This window comes from Hyalella azteca, unplaced genomic scaffold (assembly GCF_000764305.2).
Source record: "Hyalella azteca isolate HAZT.00-mixed unplaced genomic scaffold, Hazt_2.0.2 contig12806, whole genome shotgun sequence".
Lineage (NCBI taxonomy): Eukaryota > Metazoa > Arthropoda > Malacostraca > Amphipoda > Hyalellidae > Hyalella > Hyalella azteca.
This window is the reverse complement of record NW_025942752.1, coordinates 1-25547: the sequence shown is the minus strand read 5'-3', so window position 1 is coordinate 25547 and position 25547 is coordinate 1. Positions and strand designations below refer to the sequence as shown.

Here is a 25547-nt window from a genome sequence, read left to right as displayed (position 1 = left end):
GAACTCATTCAATTAAAAGAAATTCAGCACGTAAAATGAATTTATATATTTCACATAAAATAGGAAATTTTTAATACCATATTGAAGTTAATTTAGATTTTCTTCGATTTGTAACAATCGCCAAGACGATACTCGCATATTCAGGACAGAACACCAGAATTGTATTTCAGAGAAACCAACACTCAGGGAAAGTAGTGAACGTTCCTCAATTTAGACGCATAATAATTCAATTTATTGGACATCAACACGACATCGTAGCCTTAAAACTTATTTAGAGGTTATGAAGGCGTTGTTTTTGTCTGGTAATTCTTCATAATTATATTATTAGAATAATGATGATATATTATATATATTTCATTTTTATATGACTAATAAAAAAGTATAATATGTTCTATCCTGTTGTTTATAATAATAACAGAATGAGGCAAAGTTTGAGTGCAGTCCTTTTGGTCGTCACACTGCAGGAAGCGTTTTACCTCTTATGCAGAAATATCGGTCATCTGGAGCAGTCGAGCAACTACAGGAGCATCGTTAGACGAGTATTAGATGTTGAGTCGAATTTTCGTTTTCAGAAAATTCTCAAAAAATATTACAGCATAGCCTGTATTGCTTATTGATATTGAACGAACCTAGATTGACGAACCTAGATGATATAGACGAACCTAGATCTAGGTGCTGCGAACCGCAGCACCTAGATTAAGGTCAGGTTCTCATGTTAGATATGGTTCCCCTCAACTTGAACTTTAAAAAAATCCATTTATCATATATTATATCCATAAAATAGCTGATAGTTATAAAAATTGAAATATATAATCCTCTTCCTGGAATATGAATTATTGTAACTCTAATTGCAATCGCTCCTGAAAATCAAAATGACAAAAAAAGCTTTATTTTCATGAGTTTCATGAAATTTAGGTTTCATGAAACTAAATTTAGTTTCATGAAATTAATTTCTATAGGAAATTAATTATTCAAACCGGCACCTTATAAAAGAAATATTAAAAAAATCATAGGCATAGCGAATCGGAATCGTTGTATGTTTGATGAGATAAAGGCACCCACGTTGAATTAATTAAGAGAGAATCCCTTTATTTTCCTGTATATGGAACCCAGTCTCAACGCGATGCTTGACGGCAAGACATTTTTATTCTTCGCCTTCCAAAAGTTTCAAGTCTGTATTTGATTTGACTGAATATTCGATTTACATAAGAATATTTAATCCTATTTTAGTACCATTTACCGTAACATAATGTAATAATAATTATTCCATTGACAAATGTTGATATAATATTACATTTTATGATATAGAAAATTTTTCGCCAAAATAAAAATTTTTTTGATTGAATTGAACACATATGATTGAAAATTGTTAATATGTTATGTCCTAGTTATAATGTAATCGGTATATAATAATTTAATATAGAAAATTCGGAGAGAAATTTTGCATATATTTTACTAAAAATATTGTCAACATATGTAAATAATAATTGACATCGACAGGCAAATAACAACAAAATTTACCAAGACTATCCGTATAAAAGATAACAATGCTCTGCACAGTCGCATCTTCAATATACATGAAAAAAGTCTTGGGCATTTTAGTTCTATAGTTCTTTATGTATAGAATATCCGACAAAAAAAAAACATTTCCTTTTCTGATATCATCGGATATTATGAATAGAATTAATACCATTTAGCGTGTTTTCAATTTAAATTTCACTCCACGATGAAAAAACTGTGCCTTGATATATAGAACAGAGCTGCTCTATCAGTGACAAGTAGATCAGCCCTTGATTATCGTGCTTGAGATAACACTTCTGATAACATTACACGATGCAGCCAGCGTTAGTATATCGGCTAAATGTGCACCAGGAAGGTGATTTGTTGGATGAATTAATCACCGAAGCTAACTAAAAACTCGTTACTTTGATGCCTCTGTGTGATTAATAGTGGTAGGATGCCAAGATATTCACAGTAAATATTTCAAGTTTATGTCGATTTTTAGGAATTATAGCCAATTCTATATATAGTTTTGTTTGATTGAGCGTCCGGGAAAAAATTTATCTACGGATGGTTCACTTTGAAACTGGTACATATATGTAGAACAGAAACCTAGGACTTTTTTGTTCGTGGAACTTGCTCGAAAAAGGAATGAAACCGTGAAATTCATAGAAAACTGCAAAAGAGGGTAAAAATCTCCTCATTCAATTATCGTGCTAAAATATTTAGAGACATATCATTCGATTCGTAAACCGGTATATCTAGCGATCAACCGGTCATTTTTACAATTTTATCATTGATTTTTCCCTATTTCTTCTATTTCCAACCCCCCCCCTGATTTTCAATATATAATTCACACTCTAACGAATTAAAAAAAAGTGATCGGCTGAACGCTTTATGTTTTTTACGAATCGAATGGTGTATCTCTCAATGCTAGAGCATGAAAATCATAGGAGGTGATAGATTGTAAAGATGGCTTATTTTGGAAATTTTATTTATCAGAGTAGCCAAATATGTAATCAAGCCAAATCAAATTGCTTGCTTATCAAGCCAAAAAATTGCTTGATATTGTAGCCCAAGAATTCCCATTGCCAATTAGTCGCATTTAGAGTACAGCACGCGTCGTTATACGTATTCTTGTCCAGTTTAATTTGAATAATAAGCTATAGATGTGACTTTTTTATATTTTATAAATATATTTATGTATAAAAATGTTAATTTCGTATAGTTCAAACCGGCCGAACGCTAAAAACGTTGCATGTACATCCGTGCTATATATATGCTTTCTTGAACGCGCTTCGTTTGTTGCTTTCAAACGAGTGCAAACACTTTGAAATTACCGCGAATAACGATCTATAGATATAATTTCATAAAGGAAAATTTGTAAATATCGTTGAAATGGTCTTTTATGCAAGTTCAAAACAGCCTTACGCAAAAACTATTGCATGTAAATCCATGGTATTAATATTGTCGAACGCGTCCTGTTTGTAGCTTTCAAACGAGTGAAAGCACTTTAAACTCAGCGAGAATAATGATCTATAAATACAGATGTATTCAAAAAAACTCTGACATATTGTTAAAAAATTTCCATTTTATATATTTTTGGAATATCTTTATGTACAACTAGAGCACACACATACATGCGGTTTGCTGTGTGAGACGCGCCTTTTCAGCAGCTACAAAATGAGCGAAGAAAACGGAAAAGCCAATATTATCGACTTTTTTACCCAGACCCTCTCCTTATCCTACTCAGTCTTGCAAAAATATATACAACAATGATTTCAGGGTTGCTACGTTAATAGCGAAAAAATATATATCCAACAATTTTTTTGAGCAAAAATTTAGTTGTATCGAAAAAGTTATTCCCATCAAGTATCTATTGCTTTTATGTACAGAACTACTGTTATAGGTAAAAAAACGAAATATACATGACTAACTCATTCGATTTTGCATTTTTTCACTACAAGTGGGATGAACTCGGTCATGTAAACATTGCATAGTAGTTGTATATAATGCACTAGGATTGAAATATTAGACACTTTTTCATAAACTTTTGTTATGTTACCTAAATGCTCACTGATCCTGTTCTTTATTTTATCACCTGCGAATTTAATACAAGCATTTTCAATGAATCTATCGCTCTCTTGGTTGTTTTCTTAATTTTAACATTAGTTATCATAGCCTATAATTTTTTTCTAGTCTCTTACCCGATGTGATGCAGATGTACTCAACACTCGTCTTCATTTACTTGCTGCTGCAGGTGAGTCAAAGTTATGATAGAATACTCAGAATTATATAATAAGCCTCTCATCTTGACTTTATTTATATTACATCGACGCAAATCAACAAAATGAGTTTCTCAAACGGTATGGGTGGAAACTTATATCGAATGAACTTTTATTGTTCTGTGGAGATTTGAACAATTTGCCAGTTACTGGAGCGCTGTGAGCCCCCAATTGAGGGGTATCACCCAATTTTGTCAATATAATCTGATATACAGGGTGCGGCGCGGGAACTTACTTATTTGAATTGCGCGCCACGTGGCGGCCATTAGTCCTAGGAAGGTGGCGCCATGCGCAATATGTAGGTCACCTACAAGATGTAATATTCAAGAATTAAACTTGTAAGTAAACCCAACGAAACTTTAAATGTAGCTCTTTGTAAAAAAGAAAGAATTAAAACGCTATCTTTAATACTTTTTACTTTGTGATTTTTTTAAAAGAGTAAGTTCCCACGCCGCACCCTGTATTAATGATGGGGTAAACGCTTCTCAGTCCAAATTCATCTTCCTCAGCTCTCTGTGAGCTTTTCAAGGTAATTTTTTCATTATCAGAAGACAATTTAAATTTAACATATAGTGTAAATTTGGTAAAATTCACTAACTTTGATAGTATTCGATTAATTATAATGGCCATCTTTCATTTTTTTGAACTGATAATCATTGGTTCGTGGGGAAGCATACATGAGGGACAGGCGAACGTGGCATTGTGGAACAATAAATTTCATAATCTTCTCGCATGCAACAAAGTATTTGGGGATGGTTTTATTAAGCGGATATATTTCTCTGATGTGAGGATATGTAGGTCCGTCATGTGTTGAGTGATATTTAAATTATGAATGTACAAATACTTTGTTTAAATAAATTTATTTGACAATAACTTCGCACTCCCAACTGGCGAGAATATGTTTGCTGTCCCGTCGCGACTTAGCATTCGCAGTAGAGACTTAGCAGTTTAGAGCATTCGCATTTATTGAGTTATGGCATTCATTTCGCTAACGCTTCGTCGGACTCACTTGGAATTTTTTAACTTATTACAAGCGTTTATTTTCGAAAAAAACAGATCTCTGTTTATAGATTTACATTTGATTTTAGTTGGAAGGTATGAACTCTCATGGCTTCATTTCACCAGGAAAACATCAATGGCAGTTTAAATATTGGGTGATTTTTCTACTTGCACTCGTTACACGAGTCCTGCATTTATGTGTCTTTTTTTTTAGAAAAATGTTATAGGGACTTTATTTGTTTTAAAGTAATAATCAAAATTTTAATGATTTAATCAATAAACAATAATCCTCTTAATGTTTTTCCCTGCATGAAAATCCTTCAGGACGCTGAGTCTTCCTGGATGATTTTCAGTCAATCTATCAGGATCCTAAAAACCGTGAACTTTAGCGTTCGCGGTATTTAGACTCGAGTAAAAATATATGCGCAAAAAGCATCTAATTACTTGCATTTTATAAATTTTCGAACAAAAACTCCCTCTGTAAATCAGCTTTTCTTATATCCTGGTCAAGCCAGATATATAATTTGGTTCTTTTCTTAACGGCAATTTTTTCTTAATTTGAGTTTTTCATAAGTGTCCTCCAATTTATCTAAAATTAAAAAGTCGTCTTTTTCAGTGACTCGTTGTGCGCGAATTTTATTTTGTCCATTTTGAAATGATTTAATGTCAACAGTATTTTAGAGCTAACAAAATTTTAGGTTATTTCACAGCTGAAAGCACAGTTCATAATTTTTCAGCTGACAGCCTCTTTAGTTATTCTACAGTTATTAGAATTATTAACTATTGATGTTAATGCCTTTAGGCAGCCTTTTTGGAAGGGAAGGCAGCCTTTTTGTTTATTTCACAACTGACTGCATTCTTTATTTTTAATGCTGATGGCATATATGAACATTCTACAATATTTTACAGCTCATTCATGGCGGGTACGTCGCATCCAGTAACAGCTGCGGGGAGGAAAATTTTGCAGGTGAAAAGACATCTTCAATGGCATTAATTTAAGTTTTAAGTAAATGCATTATATTAATTAGAATGAATTTTAACATTTTTTATTTACATTATCTGAATCAATATTAACTGATTCCAATGTTAATAAGTTTCAATCCGTGAGATAGATGTTAACAAAGTTTTATACAGGCAAACATATTATATTCAATTCATATCACAACCCCTAGGATGATGACGTAATATTGTCAGTAGTAACGTTTGACTTATTCTTTTGTAAATAGTTGCGAATGATTTTTAGATAACTGAAACATCATTCATCAAATAAATGATTACAAAAACAATGAATATTAATAATGAAATTCATTTTTGAACTATATCGATAGCCTTTCATTCTTTTTTCTATTTTCCTTTTTTCCATGAATAGCGATAATATATGTGGAATTAACAAATATATAGTTTACTAAAATATGCCGAAATTTTCCAGAAATCTCCCGGGGCTGCAATTTATCGCACTGCCTAATAGTGCAGACAAAAATTCATCCAGTAAAACACTCGGAAATGGAAAACATAGATGAATTTTGTGGATACTCCTACAACACTATGAGTGACACACAGATCCCTCCTCACAAAAGTTACTCAGAAATGCAAGAAAGAATTAAGAACTTGCCATCTTGCAGCGAGTACGATGAGATCGTAGCGTTGTTTTATCCCAACGGAAGCACGGCGGCTAGGCCAATAACAGAGAGGTATGAAGTCGCTGCGTCTAAAGGTGAGTGAAATTATGATATTTTTTACCTATAGGGTTTAACGAATGAATGTTTTTAGCGGCGCAATTTCGTTCACGTTATTTAGTATAAAATTAAACGTGACAAACTAACTTAGAAAGTTAATTTTTTGGAATTCCTTAGATAAATTTAAAATAAAATTTTAGTGTTCATAAATAATTAAGCATTTAGTATGAATTGTAGTTTATTATTTATTTAGCTGACGTAATTGATGTTTACTTATAATTAAACAACAGTTAGGTGAAGCAAATTAGAAATTATATTTATATAGTATATATGTAAATGTTACATAAATTTGGGCTACTTTGGGTAATACTGTAATTGAACATGAAACGCTTAACAATACTTCTACCAAAAGTTGGACCATCATGTTACATATTCTCAACCGTTCGTAACAAAATAACCCAATTTTCGAACGCCGCAAAGTTTTACGTGATTGTGTTGGCCGGATTTAAGGTTGATATTGCTTATCATCGCATTGCCATGCTAATTATAAGTAAATTATTTGGTCAAAATAATTGACTTGGAAGCCAATTATTCTCCAACACATATATATAATCAACAATTATCCTTATTCGATCGAAACTTTCAACATTGTTTCTCCGACATAAGCACAATACAGAGCGTTTTCTTCATTCAGCAAAAGAACCATTCCTTTATGACACACCGTTATGATATATACATTCAACATATAAACATTAAAGCACATAATGTTTTTTCCACAGCAGAACCGCCCGTCGCAAACTTGACCGTCGCAATTGACAATCGTGACGTCCTGATCGCATGGGAGCCTCCAGTTTCGCTATGCCCGATAACCTCCTACAACATCTCCATCACCTACACCGACCCGTCAACATTCCCTGATCACCACAAGGAAATTGTTCACTTGAACGCCTCATTGCAAGATCACCAATACCGCATCAGCGCCGCGCATGCCGACGCGCTGTATCATGTATGCGTGGCAGCTGAAATAAATCTTTCCGTGAGCGCTGAGCAATCCTGCGTCAGAGTTAAAACTCCTGGCAAAGGTGGGACTTTTTTGTTAAAATCACCAGATAATCAACCGTTCTAGCGCAAAGACATAAAAAATTATAATCCAGCAGACGTTTAACCATTTAACGTCGAAAAAACTTTTCTTTAACGTTGTTTCTACGAAATGCACTCGCAATCAACGTTTTCTAACGTCACATGCCTGGTGGGAAAGTTGTAGAAGCACTTTGAGAATATTTTCCTTTATATATGTTAAAATTCGTCATCAATTGTACATTATTATTTAATGGTTATCATTATTGACGGAGCATTGGAGTAAGCAGAAAGTTATTAGAATCAAACATAAAAATTTGGAAAGCAAACTTATCACGTGCGTTCTAATCGGAATTATCTTTTCATTTACAAATCAAAATAAAAGTCTGCTGCATAGGGTGCAGAAATAAAATTAGATCTACACACTATAATTAGTCAAATTAAATGTAGATGAAAAAGTATGTTCTTATTATCACTAGTCAAATCAAACAAATTAGTAAATAAACATGTTCATTTCATCCATAGTTTTTTTTAATGTTTTACAGAATTCATTTGTTCCTACCATTACTAGTCTATGTAATGGAACTCTAATCAAGTTGAATATCTTAGAGTGCTGCTATTTCAAAACAATCAATATTCACATTAAATATCCTATGAAATAAGTATGTTCACGCTCGTTGCATTGTGTACCTATAAAGGTATCATTTTTTCCAGCGCTGCCAGCGCCACGGGACTTGAGGCTACTGAACAGCACAAGCACATCCCTGACGGTGGCGTGGCAACTACCAGACGGCATAAGTGCGGATGAGGAAGTGGATTCAAACATGTACTTGGGAAGACGGGAAACCAAAATATCGAACTTTGAGATTGCAGTGACAGATAATTCTACGGCATATGCTCCTGTTTTAACATATTCATTACCAGGAGACTTCAAGGCATTTATTATCGAGCAGCTGAAGCCCGAGACGCGATATCAAGTTGCGATTAGGGTAAGAAATTCTACTCGTGCTGTGGTTGATGGAAGATTTAATTGGATTAATTTTCATTTAACCTATAATTGTAAATGTTATAGTAAGCATAATGGATTGTTTCGATGGTACTCATTTGTAGCTTTGACACGAATGAAGTTTATTTAAATATATCTTCTATGAGGACTCAATCTGGATAAATTGCTTCCTTTACCATGAATCACGTTAGACCTTCCATAACTCAATCAGTTTCCAGTTAAATGTTAGAGATTATTGAATGTTTTTCACTAATAAGCTTGTAGCGCAGTGGCAGCGGCCCTGACATGAGAATACATAGCCCTTGAGCCTTGGGAAGCCTCCGTTCACTAACTGGTTTGATGCCTGGTGGTTAATGTAGCGTGATAGGTGTCGAATGCGGTGCATCAGCATGGCCTTTCGTAATGCCTCCCCTTCATCTTACGGTTTTGAGAAGAGTGATTTAGGTTTCTTACAGATTCGATTGGCCATGAGATTATAACTTTTTCTTTGTTTTTTTAATAATTGTGAGTCATTTTCTGATATATTACAAAAACGATAGGAGATATTTCTGAGCACCTCATTGAATGTTCAAACTAAATATTGTGATCGTAAACTTAGCATAAACTTTAAAAAAAAAACTTCAAATTGACCGTCTTATTGTGTATTAAATCTATGACCTGTGAACTAAAAATGAATACAAGTATAGAATTAAATTTAAAATAAAGTTATGGTATTTTATTCGCTACTTATAATTATTTTAATATACAATTAACAAAAACTTTGCTTGTTGCAAATAGAAAGTAATTAATAATCATTATCCACTCAGGCCAACTACGAAGAAGGAATGGGACCTTTCACTGGCAAAATTTTTTTGACTGGACCGAGGGAAGATTCCACATCAACTGAACGTACAGACATCGCAGTCAGTCCTGCTGCTGTTCAGTCTAACATTGAGAGAGATAATTCTTTTGACAAAACAGGAGAGAATTCCGACTGTGGAACAGGAGATATGAATCCAGGAACGCTGCTCATTTTGACTCTAGTTGTAGCCTCGTTGTTCAAATTAGTAGAAAATCCCTTTTCATTGATTTGAATTTTCTGATATTTCATACCCAATCTATACAAAACTTCGAAACTTCAGTCAGTTCAAATCTAATTTGTAAATTCCGAGCATTCCACTTAGCAAATAATAGAAGTGAACTGCATTAGTCAGAACCCGATGTGATCGAGGTTCATTCTTGCGCATCTAAATTGCATAACGCTTAATTTGGTTGGCTAGCGGACAATAATTCATTTCCTTAGTTAAACTTAAATCATAGAAAAGCCTTGAAATCGATATGTAATTGTAGCCTAGTTTATTGTTCACAATGTAATAATTTTAGTTGTGGTCAGCTATAGAATGAATCTATCATTTTTTCGAAATGACAATGATAAAAGACTGCCAAAATAAATGTAATAGCGAACATATTTTTGTCAAGAAAGAGTATTACGAAAAAATTTTATATATTAGCTTCTGAACTCACAATGTCTCACCACAATTACTGAACAATTTTTAGATCTCATTACAATCATGGAAGATATTATTATTTTTATTAGTCGTCAATCATAGCTATATTTATCGAATTAATAAATTTGAAAAATAATTGATATTAATCAATCAATTCAGTAGTAATTACATATGTATTTTGAAATATTTAAATACCCCTAGAGAAATATCTGGAGCAATAGGAAGTAAGAAAATGTTGATGAGTATTAAATAATTTTATCAAAGCGTTCATTTCAAAATTAAATTCTCAATATAAACTCTTGGCGCTGGGTATGTCATGAATTTGTGTGTTTTTCTCGTAACTGCAGTTCAGGTTGAGATTTATATTGTGATTTTACCTAAAGTAATTATTATTCATAAATCGCTATAAGTTGAATAAGTTTCATTAAATTTAATTACTCACTTGATGAGATTAATTTTTAGAGTGATTTTTAAAAATTGGTTCTTTTTTTAGGTACAGAGATTCTCTCCCTATGCATATGCGATCGTCCCTAGTTTATAAATATAGTTGTGCACGATGTGCAACTGAACACAGTTGTGTACACACAGTCTGTGTTCACACAGTGATTTTTAATACTAACGACAAAAATGCGTTCAAAAACTCATCTGAATTTGAAAGTTATAATGACTTCGAGAAACATTATTTTCCAAGAATCAGTATTATTGTTTGTGTAAACGCTGTCGAATAACATAGGAAATAATAATAAACTATTTGCAATAATAACAACTTTTGTCATTACAATTTCCTGAAAATCTTACTCATATCAAATTTCATTGATGTATATGCATATAATAATTTTGATGATAATATATATCAATACTACACTAAAATGCAGTTATCATTATTAAATCAAAATTGTAACATTATTATGAGTCGCACTGTATAATTATGATGTAACATAATAATATATAATAATTATTACATTATTATGAGTCTCGCTGTGTTACGAGCGACATCGTCACGTAACTGCATGAATGTCGGTTCACTGGCCGGAGACGAGGCTTGGGCTGAACCAGTAAATATTAGCAGAATGTTACAACTAAAAAAAATATTTTCCCTAATAGTTTAGACGAAAGCGCAGTCGTATGTAAACTAGCATAAATAGATACTGTATTATTTTTCTCACCTTGGGACAAGGAAAGAAAACTACCGACACATTGTGATGTACGCTTCCTCATTCTATGATAAGATCAGCCTACGATGATGCTGAGGATTAAGCATTAATAATGGAACGAATAGCAGGCAAATGTTACCAAATTACTGGTGATTCGACACACCCATATAGCTCAGCTGACAGACTAATCGCTTGTAATTAAGCTCCTACAGGTGAACTACGAAACTTCAGCGCCGAAGTGATGCGGAATGTCGGACTATGACAGAAGACTGTGACTGCATTCCTATATGCGGACTATGACTGCCGACGATGACGGCATTCCTATGCGGACTATGACTGCCAACGATGACTGCATTTCCCATGCGTACTGCGACTGTCTGCAACACTAATCGTACTATCAGCATGAAGATAAGATTATTCGAGCGACGACGCGACAATATCACCCTCTCAGTTTCTTCAACTCATGTGCAGCATTGAGGTGTTTCGTGTTTAAATATTGAAAATAATTCTATCTTCGACCAAATATCTAGTGTCCTTTATCTATTTCTTGACCAATATACTTGAAATGCTGCTGTTTTTGTAACTTTTTAAAATCCAATTATATGGAAAAGTTTTTTGTTCTCGTCTGTGCGATTATGTAAATTTTCTTTAAATTCAAGCTTAGGGGGCAGTGATTATGAACAACGTCTGAAGTTATTTTTCCCAATCAACTATCGTTCGCGATTTTTGATTGATATTCGGAGCTAAATAAAATGATGTAGTATATTATATGTATTATATAGTCAAATTCTTTTCACGCAGCGTTTGATCGTAATACATGTAATTTGATCGTTTTACTGAAATATAAATTATAATAAAGGTTTATTACCACTCAATTTATTTTCTTAAATCAAATAGACGAGAAACTAAAATTTCGAGTTTAAATTTTAATTCATAAAAATCTCTTTTTTAATATTCCAGCTACGATTTTGTAAATCGAATTATTCCATTCAACTGATTTTCGTGAACGATGACTGCGCTGTCCTGTTTGAGATTTTTCGCTTCCATTATAGATTATGATCTTTATTTTTCATGATGGCACAATTAAATTGGTGATGTTACTTCATGTCAATAATGCTGGTCCATAGAGCTGCTGTTTTCATATGTGCAATAGTGCTGGTGAGTTAATTATTGTAGCACAACATGGCGTAACATTTTTTTATGTTCAGTAACATAAAAAATTTACAAATCGGAAGTTTTTAGCCTCTATTTGAATACATATGAGATCATAACAGCGTAGTTATAAGTTTAAGTGTGTATTATTGATATATTTCTCTTGTGAAATGCAATACAGAGCTATTTAGAATTTATTATTAGCTTATAAGACTATGGTTTATTATTAATGATATTTCTTTAGTGATTATAAATATTAATAACCAATAGAATATTATTCTAGTAATAGTCATTAAATTCAGTTATCACAAAACTGAAGAGCCGCAAACTACTCGTCTAGTAACCGAGGAAAATTAATTGTAATCAGAAATTTGTAATTATATTGTTTAGTGTGTCATAGTACATGTACTATGGCATTTATTATGACATGTAGTATGACATGTGCTATGATATGTACCATGACATGTTCTATGACATATACTATGACATGTACTATGACATGTACTATAACATGTTCTAGGACATGTGCTATGACATGTGCTATGACATGTACTATGAAAGGTGCTATGGCATGTACTTTAACATGTTCTATGACATGTACTATGACATGTTCTATGACATGTACTATGACATGTACTATGACATGTACTATGACATGTACTATGACATGTACTATGACATGTGCTATGACATGTACTATGACATGTGCTATGACATGTGCTATGATATGTACTATGACATGTGCTATGACATGTGCTATGACATGTACTATAAGTACTTATATTATTAGTCTGCTTATATCGCAAGTTCACAAGGAATTTAAAAGCAAAGAAAACGCCAAGAAAATTCACCATATCNTTTATGTCTGTCTTTGAATTTTGACTTTTAAAGTGATTTTATTCATTTTTAGTTTAGTCGAACTGATGATGGAGCTGGACTCCGAAACGTTTTCAATATCGATATGGTGAATTTTCTTGGCGTTTTCTTTGCTTTTTAATTCCTTGTGGACATGTACTATGACATGTACTATGACATATACTATGACTTGTTTTATGACATGTACTATGACATGTACTATGACATGTGCTATGACATGTACTACGACATGTACTATGACATGTGCTATGACATGTACTATGACATGTACTAAGAAATGTACCATGACTTGTACTATACTCATTTTAGGTGTCTATAAGACATATTAAGCACGAATTGCTAGGTTGTTTGGCAAAAATGTCGAAATGTTCTTACCGTCTGACCCCGGCAACATTCCGTTAATATATCAAATTTGTCAAATTTTTCTCTCAATGCTTCATTCTCTTTCATGCTAAGTTTCAAGTCAATTTTTTTCGATATCTCAGTCAGAAACAAAAGAATCCTGTCGAGGTAAAATGCACCATAGATTCTTGTAAACCGTATCACTCATGTTCATTTCAGAATAATATGAGAAAGAGACTAAAATAATGTTCAAGAATTCATTATGAATAAAACATAATATGTATATAATAATTCGGGGGCAGACGATATATTTATCCTTTGCTTCAGTGTATGGCACGCTCAGATGAATAAGTGAGACTTTGGCCAAATTGCAAAGCACTTCAACCCATGGGTAACTCTGCTGACACAGAATCATATGAAACAAGATTATGATTTTAATATTTTTTTATATCTTCGTTAGTGAAATTTTAATAAAAACGTCTATTTCTATACGAGAAAAAATTTCTAATCTAATATCACTAAAATATTTATTGTTACCTGAAAACAAGTAATATTGAAGGACACATTAGTGCTGTGCATTCCGTATTTTTTAATTTCAGCAATTGGGAACATTTTTCCAATGTACTTGTTAATTTAAACGTTCCAACTTTTCAATAACTTCAACGTTCAATAACTGCAATAAATCCTAACATTATGTTATTTCCGCAGCTAATAGATGTCGGCCACACCTCCTCCTTCAAATCAAACTGCAGGCGGGAAGATTTGGGAGGTGAATACATTTCCAGAATATTATTGATATCAATAACTTTGAATTAATTTGATAGTAAATTGCGATGAATAGACAACAAATCAATAGTTGTATAGCATAAAGTTGAGAGTTTTTTTCGGATTGGTGAAAGCAATCATTCTTAGATGTAAAAGTGCTCGTAATGAAGATCATTTGTGAAATTGAACAATAGATTTTTCGAGCAGCCAACAATATCCTGATAATTTGATTTTGTAAGAAAATCTCTTCCATATTATTCTTTTCTCAAGTTTCACTTCAACCACTATAAAAATTTTACAATTGACATACCATAAAATTATATGTGCGTAAAAAATATTCTAATAAATTTGCTGACATTTGATTAAATGCAAAGCTTCTCGAAAAACATAATTTTCATGAAAAATAATCAAAATTACTACCATTTTTTATGCGTTTCAGAAATCTCCCAAGACTGCACTTCACCGCAATGCCTCGTAGCTCAAACGAAGATATATATAAAAAATCCATTGAATGCCACGTATGATGCCGAATTCTGCGGATATTCCTTCTCCACAATGAGTGACGCCAGCTCTCTCCCCCACCCGAGCTACGCGCAAATGGAAGAAAAGTTAAGAAATTTTCCCCCGTGCACAAAATACAAGAAAATTCTTACCCTTTTCGACGAGACTGGAGCCACGCTCGACGGGCCTTACACGGAGGAGGTGATAACCGCGCCTCAGGGTGGGTAATTCAGTGAATTCAGGTAATAATAGGGCATACGTGATTAAAATTTGGATTATAATAAGGTACCTATACATGATAATTATTCAGATTATATTGTGGCATTCAAGAATGTTATTCAGATTGTAATAGGGCACAAAATATACGACGACGGTAGAACTCAGATTATAATAGGATGCACATGATGATTATACAGATTATAGTAGAATATACATGAGCAGTATCTAGATTACAATAGAATTTTAATGATTAGTATTCTGATTACAGTGGGACATATAGGATTAGTATTCGGATTATTACAGGGGATGCATGTGTAGTATTAGATTGTAATATGAAAACTGGGATGCATTGTTGCATCAGGATATAGATAATGACGGCACACTCGTGACGGCATGGTATACTCGTTTTAACACGTTGACTCCGAAGTGGTACATATGCGTACCACGAAATGTATTTCTCCAGGAGGTAGTGGTACATAATTCAGGTTGCATTAAATCGGCCAAATCCGAGAACAACAAAGGCCAAAAAAGGCCGATAACTCAATATATACTAGTTTATTTGTAGGTTCCGCTATTAAAATTTTCTATTTATTTTCTTTATGCAGTATTTAAAATTTAATTAAGAAGTACCCCTATCATAAATTTTAGCTGGCCAACGCAATTGAGAAAAACTAAATCACGGAATTTGTCCTGAAAAATGACCGTCTGGCAACCCTGTTTAAAAAAATACAAAAAATTAAATAATAATACAAGATGAAGCAATCTTAGTCAACGTGCTAAAATTCTTTCTATCTGTCAGTCATGTTTTCATTTCGGGTATAATTTTTTACAAACTGCGCTGTTAGAGCGCAATTTTTCGTATTACTGGCGTGCCGCCATTAAAAGAAAAAGTTTAGGTATTTTAATACGATTAGTAGTGCTAGTGGTAGTAATTGTAGTAGTAATGTTGTGTCTGTCATCTGAGATTATTGCATATGACAAAACTTCTGTAATATATGACAAGTTAATGTTTATTTTTTGTACCTGATTGTTTTCATATGATTATCTTTTAATGTAAATATTATCATAAATTAGATTTTTTGGTTCATTTCTGGTAATAATCTTCGTGCGTTGAATTTCATAAACCGGTCAATAAGCATCATGAAAACTTTCACTTACCGTCCTCTTCTCTTTAAAGAATTGTCAAAGAATATTTTTTACAAGTGCTTTCTTAAATCCTTGGTTGTCTTGGAATCTTGAAATAACCCGACTTTTCGGACTGTTCCTTCATAAAAAATAACAATGCATATAATACGACGCTCTAACAACATCTAGCACTCGATGGTATGAAGCATGTGTGAAAATAATTGTGTCTAAAACTTTAGTATCCTTTCTCTGCATACTGATCGGTACTCATTATATACTTTAGGCACTAAAAAACTATAACTTCAATGGCCAAATAAACCTTTCCGGATTCAACACATTACCACCACATGTACAACAATGCTAAGATTTTTAAGCTTAGCCACCAGTTTAATTCTTATTTGGCGTCATTCTATTTTCTTGCATTTCGACTTTTAATCGTACTGTAATCTTTAAGCAGTAATTTTGCCTTTGTATATATTCTAACATTATTAAAAAGTCAAAAACGTTGATTAAATGCTTCCTCTTTCCCCAGCACCCTCCATTGAAAAAATAACTATCGAAGTTGAGAACCAATCCCTCAAGGTTGTCTGGAAGCCCACTGAATCAGCATGTCCGATAACTTCCTTCAGTTTATCCTACAAGTTCACGGACCTGCAGAATTTCAATGAATTCCACTGGCAAAATATTACATTAGAAGCACCAAAATTTGGTATGAGTGAGAGCGACCATACCCATCAGGACACCGAATACCACATCCGTTCTCCCCATGCCAATGCACTGTATCAGGTCTGCGTTTCAGCGAATGTAGAGTTCGCAGAGAACCGAGAAATTTCCTGTGCTAAAGTGAAAACTCCAAAAAGAGGTGAGCTGGTTCGGACGAAGTAAGAATCTAAACAAAGCTCCGAAAAGATTTAAGTTGATTTCGACGAAGGAAAAATAAGAACTTTTAGACTTCAACATTGTCTGTATGAATGAGTTAATAACGTTATTTTATTTACTCGCTATTTATTTATTTCATTTGAAAAATTCCTCTATTTATATAGTCATTTTAGATTATTCAGTGAGTAATCCAAAGGAATAAACCCGGTAACCACGATGGTGATTTGACCCATAATTCATAATTATTGCATTGAAAGTTTCAGAGAAGAATTCTACCTAATTCATTTTGCTGATGATTATCGATTGAAGGTTAAAATTCAAATTACAATTTCCCTGTTGCTTTTATACTTTTTAATCGTTTTTTTCTCATTTGCGTTTCTAATTACGGAAGAAAGTTGAGAAAGCTAACCTGATGGTCCTGATCGAGTAGGAAAATTGCAAACCCATGTTAAAAATATGTGAACTTTGACAAGATATGATAGCGTTTCCCGTAAAAAAGTATTTTCCAAATAATGAAACATTTTCTCCGCCTAGCTATGGCCTTTTTTTAGCGACCAAACTGGTGTATAATGACACACCCATGGCAAAAAGTGAATTGTTTCTTTCGGAAAATATCAATAATTTCTCTGCACCTACCTTTGGATTGAAGCTAACAGAAATATTTTGTCGACAGCGTTGCCAGCACCGCGGGACTTGAGGCTACTGGACAGCACCAGCACATCCCTGACAGTGGCGTGGCAACCACCAGCCGGCCGTGATGCGGAGGAAATTCTTCAGTTGCCAAAGAACGCAAATTTAGATCGTCCAGTTGGTCTTAGTGATGCAGTTGGTGACCCACTAACGTCCAATGACCCACTTCTGTCCAATGACCCACTTCTGTCCAGTAACCCTTTACTGTCCAGTGACCCACTGCGGTCCAGTGACCCATTTCTGTCCAGAAACCCACAACGGTCCAGTGACCCACTTCTGCCCAGAGACGCACTTCTGTCCAGTGATCCATTACTATCCAGTAACCCTCAACTGTCCAGTGAGCCGCTGCTGGCAAAGCCCACCAATTACGAGATCGAAGTAAAAGAAATAAATGCATCGAATGCTCCTGTCTTGAAATATCTTATACCAGGAAATTTATTAACGTATACAATTGAGCAGCTGCAGCCCGAGAAGCAGTATCATGTTGGAGTCAGGGTAAGAAAAGGGCAGAATCAGTTTGCTTGGAATTACTTTGATTCATAAAATATCAATCAAGCTATGATTGTTTTGCTTCATTAAAGTTCCAAATTTCGATTTAAGCAGCATGATCGATTGTCTGCCAGCTCCATCAATCGGTCAGAGTTCATTAAAACCGATTGGTATCAATGATAACTCGCTGAAAAATCTTACGCTAAAACGTAGCAGAGTAAACTATCCAGACGTAAAGTTTAGGTTAAATCTTTATCAATACCATTTAGTAATAAAGTTTTTTATTTTGATCCATCGATGAGGCTTTATACGCCATCGAAAATTTTGTCCCTATTCATCGGGAAACCTTATTTTGATCTTGACTACTATCACGTATCAATATTCAAATTAGCTTACAATTTTCATTCACTTTAGTCACTTTAGATCCTGAATGTAGTTGAGGATTATTTTTTCACCCCTTATACGTATAAGTCTTATGAGTTTTAACATCCTTAATTTTGTATATGATTTCTATGTTGATTTGTGAGATTAAAAAAATGTATGTATGTTCTTTAGTTAACATTTCTGAATCTATTATTGGTCCCACAGTACACAAATAATAAGTTCATTATTGTAAATAGTGAATACCATTTTATCTTCTGAATCAATAACGCCATATAATTTTTCGAACAGGCTGCATACGACGACGAGATGGGAGAATTCACGGGTGAAATTTTTTCAACGATGCCTAAAGTTGAAACGAGAACAACCATTAAAAATGATCAACTTGGAGAATATACAGTCAGGACAGCAGCTATACAGTCGGTCAGGGACGACGGTAACTGCGGCCAGGGCACGGTAAATAGGTATCATGGAGTGCAGTTCATTATAGCCTTGGTCGTCACAATGTTGATGCCAGTCGAATAAATAATTTTTTAAGCAGCAGGAACTGTATTTGATAGCATGCTCGTGTGCGTTAAATTTTGTATTTGAGTTTTATTTCTGAATTTTCTTTACGATCAGTATTAGTTATTTAAGCATTCATTTCTTGAGTTTTTGGTGAGGGATTGAAGTCAAGGAGCTTCGAAATTTTTTGGCCAAGAAATCGTTTTTTTCCCAGGAATTTTTCAGATGTGGATTACTTGATGGGTTTTATGTAAACAGAATACAAGGTAATAAAAGAACTCTTTAGTCTGAGAACATTATTTTATTAGGCAGAAGAGTGTTTGTCAGAACTCGCCTATGTAACATAATAGATCATTTAAACGTACAAATGAAACAATTTCTATTGTACCAGCAGGTACACTGTGAGTGTTTTATAATGAAATCTAAATTTTGTGATAAGAAGAAGAAAAATTCCAGTTTAGATAAACTGAATTGCCCCAGTAGATTGATGGAAAATGGCTCACGTCTTATTCTCTATGACCTAAAACATAAATTTTATTCGCTAGAAGAACTGCATAAAAGTTGAACGTGACACACACAACGGACGAAAACGAGCACATTATTTTCACACATCACACATGACTTCCTTCATGTTTTTCTACATTGTGAAGTCTTCGTCTTTTTTATTCTAACAATATCTGAAAAGTGGGTATTGAAGCGTTAGAATTGTAGGAAAATCGAAATTTAAATGTTGGACATTTGAACATGCAACACGCATACGCTTATAAAACGAGAGATATTGTATGCTCTGAGAAGTATTTAGAAGCTTTAAAATTGTTATTGATAAATAAGATGAAATGTGCGCTGAATAACGAGTAATTTTCATACTGCTACATAAATGCGAGCAAGGCAACAAGTTGACAGCAAATTCGGCAACAGTTTATGATTTTCGGCAACTTAACTTCCATAAACAAAGTTATAACGCAATTTTCGAACTTGGCTTGAACTTAAGCTCAAATTGAATTGTATCATAATTTTACTTTAATCTTTCAAACAACAGTATCCTAATGTTCAGTTACTGTGTGTGTATGTTAATACATAATAATGTTCAACTTAAAAATTTCTACGTAATGTCATCGCTGTGTCTCATATGACATCGTATTTCATATAAAATGAATGTTTATGTGTTATAAATTGTGAGTTTCAAAAAGCAACATATTTAGAATGATTAAAACCACAAAATGTATATAGGGAGGCTATGATTAAAAAGCCCTAGTTTCCAAGAGCAATAATACTTTAATTTAGACTTTACTTGCAAGTAAATTTGAATTAAAAAATCAACTAAAAACTAAATACTTGCTTCGGTCATCATGATCGGCAGCTACAACAGACAACATGAAATTCACAACATTCAATGTGTGTCCAATTAGAACAGGAATTATAAATTTGAAATGTTAAATTCAGTAGGAACTATTTCCACACGAAATAAAATGTGAAAGCATGTGTCAGAATGAACAATTTCAATCCATCTTCATCCCTTCTTAGCTTCACTATACGAAAATTATTTAGATGAAACTACTTCAATTACTTACGTATGTGACCTAACAATTCATATTGATACGAGAGAACGTCAAAAGATATAAAAATTAGGGACGCGTTATAAAGTTAGCCATAATCTAGTTACGTAGAAATTGGACATTGCCACAAGTGTAACTAGCCGCTAGTGATTGCCTAGTTAGCACCAAACTATTAATAATGCATACAAGTGAAAATATAAAATAATACTACACCGTCTGATGTTTTCATGGTGTTGAAATAAATTTGTAATATCCCCTTTGATAAGATATTTTGCGATATAAGATATTTTTGTCTTATTTAGGATGACAATCGCAGTCAAACTTTGAGTAATTTTTAAATTTTTATTTAATTAAATTTCTCATATTGATGGTTTATGTTGAACTGAATATAAATTTATCTACAACCGTATTAAAGTTGATAACCACCCAGCAAATTAACACCGAAATGTTGAAATTCCAGCATACGTTGTTCACTTTTTGCCCTTCAAATGAATGAATGAAAACATATTTAAATCGGAAATTATGTTCAATGAGAACATGTACAAAAACGAGCGAATTTTGAATGTGAACATGTACGTTTTACAAATCCAAACACAATTCAAAATATGTCATGTATAAATCTAGATATATTTCGTGCGACAACTCTTTCAAAATTCAATGAGGATCAAATGCTAAGCGAACCTATTTCTTCGTTGTATTCACTACTAGCTTGATCTCACAACTTATCTCAGTAAGTAAAAAAAAATGAAATCGTTGAATAAAAACGCAAAAAAAACTTTTAAACAACTAAAATTTGAATTTTTGATCATTACACTGCACGAAGACTTGAGCTTCGGTCTCGTCTTAGTTAACTATAAGAATTATTATTAATCAATAATGCATAACAAAAATTGATATGTCACGGTTTTACTGTTCATCTACGCTAATTAAATATACACGAATTATTGAATTGACGAATGAGCAGCTAAAATCGATAGAGATTTCTAATAAAATAACACATAGTACAACAGATCAACAGTTATCATTGGAATTTATTTTTTCAACATCTAATCATATGAACAAAATTTATTCATACTCATATATAATCTAAACTTCATAACACGGCTAAATATGGAACCCAACTAGAAATGTTTATAATCTTATAAAAAAGGAACCTGAATAAATTAATGTAAACTCAGATTTTGAATGTCTAATTTTTGCAGATTGTCTCTGACTATAATGGAAACATTATTAAACTTCCAGTGTAGGCTCCATTTTTTCTCCATAAAATTAAATGATCCAACGATAACGTCATTATAAACCAATTAAAGTAGAGTGAAATTTACAATGAAATACCGTATGACACACTTAATAGGCAAGCTTTGAAAAAAATCCCCACATATGAGACTTATTATGCAGAGTTCTTTACATTTATTCGCTTCATCTCAGAAAAAAATTTACTAATTCTAGGTTGATTTAAAAAGTTTATCTTATGATTCGCAAATGCAACATATTTTTTTGTGAATTCTCCAACTTATCTAGAAAAAACGTAGACATGAATGAAGCTCATGCAAAAAATGTGAAGTTACACGAATAACAAATGTTTTTTAAACATCTCAACATCAATATTTTTTTATTCATAGTTGTTCGAGAATCAAAACGTGTTTGAGAATCTAAATTTCAAAATCTACCTTTACTATATAAGCACGATTAATTAATCTTCATTGTTTGACGAACCTGTTCGGTCGCAAATCACCTGATATCGATAAATTCAATAACATTTAGCTCTACATTTGTTTTTAAGCAGAATATTATGTTCTCCGCTACGTTTATAGTGCGTCCATCAATTCATGATATCAAAATTGCACAATACGCATTGTCTGTTTAAGTTTTGAAATGTATTGCGGCTAACGCGTTGAGAATTAACTGCTCTACATCGGATTTTTCAAACTTTTTTCTACTTCGTTCTAGAAGGTAATACATTCCGATACAAAAAGTTAATATGGAAGTGTGCCATTTCGGTTAATGCTTATAGACTCTAGAAAGTCCTCAATTAATGAGATTAAAAATCAAGGTTTATTTAACCTTATATTAACGGGGTCCACAACGATACGGATTTCGCATAGAAAATGTTCAGGAAACAACTCTAAATAGTCTAGAGATCCCTCGGCATCGAGAGAGAAAGGTTATAACGATCTAACCAGAAAGTGTTAGAGCGGTTAGGTTAGAGCAAGGTTAAGCCTACTAACAAACATTCTACGGTTATAAAGTTTGGAGCTCTATGTATACCAACGCCTTTGGAACGTATAGTTAAATGCGGTAAATCATAACGATACTGGAACTTATAGAATTACTGTAACTTATAATAATACTGTCACCTAAAACATTACTCCAGCATATTACAAATATAACACTCATAACAATACTGTGACGCATATGATAATTGTAAATAATGGAATTAATGAAACTTAATAATGCATTGCAATTCAAATTATTGCCATCTAAAGTTACCATGTGCGAAATCTGTAGAAATCACACAACGCTGTTCAATAATCAAAACTAAATGTAATACTATAACATCAAGTTGAACCCACGATTCAGAATTGTCGATCGTATTTCAACCGAGATATAAGCGCCCACAAATATAGCATAAAAAGTTAGCCTGATTTTTATTATTATTATTAAAGCCTTCAAAATTAGAGTGAAATAAAAACTGTTATCGTCCGATTATCATTAATATTATTAAGTGCTTATGAGATAAAGGAAAGTCCAATTTATGGTCCAGGTCACAAATGGCCTCTCAGTTGGCAAACAGTTAACATATGGTCGAAGTTGTCTACATAACATATTCAATTTAAAGTCAAGTTCATAGTTGTTCACATATAGACGTCGATGACTACGAGCTACGCTTTAGGGTAGATTCTATCTACAACATTCAAGCAACCATGCGCGGTATCGTAATCATTAATGCTATTAATTTATAATCAAATCATTATCATTAACAATAATCGTTAACGTTATTATTAATAATAATCATTGCTATTATAGTTATTATAATGAAGAGAGCACAAGAACACGTAACGTCAACCACAGGAAAATGTCACCTATAGAACTAGTTCCTTTTGAGGCTAGAACCTCTTGTGTATTGATTCCGTGCAACGCGTTCATTTTAACTTCGTTTCCTCAAAACACTCCATTTATCGTCGTTCAATATAATTTATCTCACGCAATACGTGGAATAAGTCTATCTCATTTGTATTACATTATTGTTTCTCTATTACTCATGGATTAGTATTCAAACTGCGTAAATTTTGTACGTAACCCTTCACGTATTCTTAAATTTACAGGCCAAAAGTTACGTTTCAAGTAGAACAGACGTTTCATCAAATTTAATGCTTGTAAAATTTCTACTTGATTTAAACGAGTCGCTTTCTGGGAATATTTTCCAATGCACATGTAAGAATTTCCAGTTTAGTTCTAAGACTAGATTTTTGAATAAAGGACCTGTTCAGTGTTCATTGTAAGATTCGTTTTGTCAATAAATCACGTTTTCCCTCATAGGAAAATAAAAGTATATGAAATACATAACAACAGCACTCTTGAAGGATACACTCATAGGACATAGACACCGCTCGCTATAAGACCTTAAGATCCCCGCCAGGTAACACGTACCCAAAGTTCGTTTAGGGACATCATCCCAAGGCGTGCAGAAAGCACCACCCTCGACGGCTACAAAGAGCCCACCACCAGCAAGACCAACACGTAACATGTATAGAACCCACGGCTAGCTCCTCCCATCTCAGGGCCGCTAACGCTGCGCTACCGTGCGATTCATATCTTCAGCCAGGAAGAAATGCTTCCATAAACCGAGAGAAAATCCCATTTAGATGTTGCTCAATAAGCGTTGAAAGCTTTTAATTTAGTCAAGTGAAAGAAATGAGACAAATTCTGTCCACACAAAGAGAGCCTCAAGTTAATTCTTACAATCATTGACTTCCATTATTCGACAATATTCCCATTCTTGAAAGAACTTCAGAAAAAAATGAACTCCATTTGTGAGTTTCATCAAAAACAAAAACGAATACGGTACTCCTATCCCCTGCTTTCCAGCGCATATTGTTCAAGCCACACCATCTCATTAACAGTTGTTCGTGCAACGTAACGTAACACGCTGTGTTTTTAATTTCATTCACTTACCATTGACAACAGCTTCTAAAATGAATTTCTATTCATGAACGTCATCAATACTATTTTTGGGGGTTTATTGACATCAATTTATGAAAAAGCAAGCATGCCCTATGGATACTTGAAAAACATCGGATCCGATCATGCATGCGCGTATTTATGTTGGTGGCCACATTCTCGAAAAATTCAAAATTCCTGTACAATTTCGCTGCCATGCGTTGTAAAAATTGGTAATACTTCCTGCATCCTGTGTCTGTATTTCCCACTCCATAAAAGCCATAACCCTGGAACAACATATCACCCATCGACATCAAAGCAAAAATTGCTGTCCAATATTTTCTCCCATTGACGAATGACACAAAAATTCCCTTATATTCCCTAACACGTAATGCTGAAATTCTTCATTTAGACAGAATCGGCTGAAAGTTGAATGGTGCATTCAGTCCTAACATGTTTTTTATTGGTTATGAAACTCAATACACTCCAATTTCATGAATTGACAGAATCAGACTAAAATTCAACGGCATATTCAGATTTCAAGTACTTCTTATAAGTCATGAATTTCAAGAGGTAATCAAGTATTATTTCCTGTTGACGGAGCAGCGGTGCTAGGTAGAAGGAAGGTTATGGTGACTAACTGGACCCTGAGGGCGGGGTGGCGTTGGGGTTACCGAGGGTCCGGGTCATGAAGTGACGCACTCTCAGCTTCTGCATCTTCAG

The 25547-nt window shown here is 33.5% G+C and overlaps 2 protein-coding genes across 2 annotated transcripts; both read left to right on the top strand.

The window, feature by feature from the left end:
* Positions 1-3696: 3696 nt before the first annotated feature.
* Positions 3697-10178, top strand: LOC108674319 (receptor-type tyrosine-protein phosphatase delta). Its single transcript, XM_018162257.2, has 6 exons — positions 3697-3760; positions 5694-5751; positions 6214-6498; positions 7240-7542; positions 8252-8526; positions 9350-10178. The coding sequence occupies exons 1-6, from the start codon at positions 3716-3718 to the stop codon at positions 9614-9616; spliced, it is 1233 nt and encodes a 410-aa protein (XP_018017746.1). The 5' UTR covers positions 3697-3715; the 3' UTR covers positions 9617-10178.
* A 1972-nt stretch (positions 10179-12150) lies between these two features.
* On the top strand, positions 12151-21147 carry LOC108674320. The gene is made up of 6 exons (XM_018162258.2): positions 12151-12342; positions 14263-14323; positions 14759-15040; positions 16697-17026; positions 17717-18228; positions 18895-21147. The coding sequence occupies exons 1-6, from the start codon at positions 12289-12291 to the stop codon at positions 19126-19128; spliced, it is 1473 nt and encodes a 490-aa protein (XP_018017747.1). The 5' UTR covers positions 12151-12288; the 3' UTR covers positions 19129-21147.
* The last annotated feature ends 4400 nt before the right edge of the window (positions 21148-25547 follow it).

Bases quoted from the DNA above. Each gene is read 5' to 3' on its own strand.
- LOC108674319 (XM_018162257.2), top strand. From the start codon at position 3,716: ATGCAGATGTACTCAACACTCGTCTTCATTTACTTGCTGCTGCAG. The intron at 3,761-5,693 runs GTGAGTCAAAGT...AATATTTTACAG, and splicing joins TCATTTACTTGCTGCTGCAG to CTCATTCATGGCGGGTACGT. The intron at 5,752-6,213 runs GTGAAAAGACAT...GAAATTTTCCAG, and splicing joins CGGGGAGGAAAATTTTGCAG to AAATCTCCCGGGGCTGCAAT.
- LOC108674320 (XM_018162258.2), top strand. From the start codon at position 12,289: ATGTCAATAATGCTGGTCCATAGAGCTGCTGTTTTCATATGTGCAATA. The intron at 17,027-17,716 runs GTGAGCTGGTTC...TTTTGTCGACAG, and splicing joins AGTGAAAACTCCAAAAAGAG to CGTTGCCAGCACCGCGGGAC. The intron at 18,229-18,894 runs GTAAGAAAAGGG...TTTTTCGAACAG, and splicing joins AGTATCATGTTGGAGTCAGG to GCTGCATACGACGACGAGAT.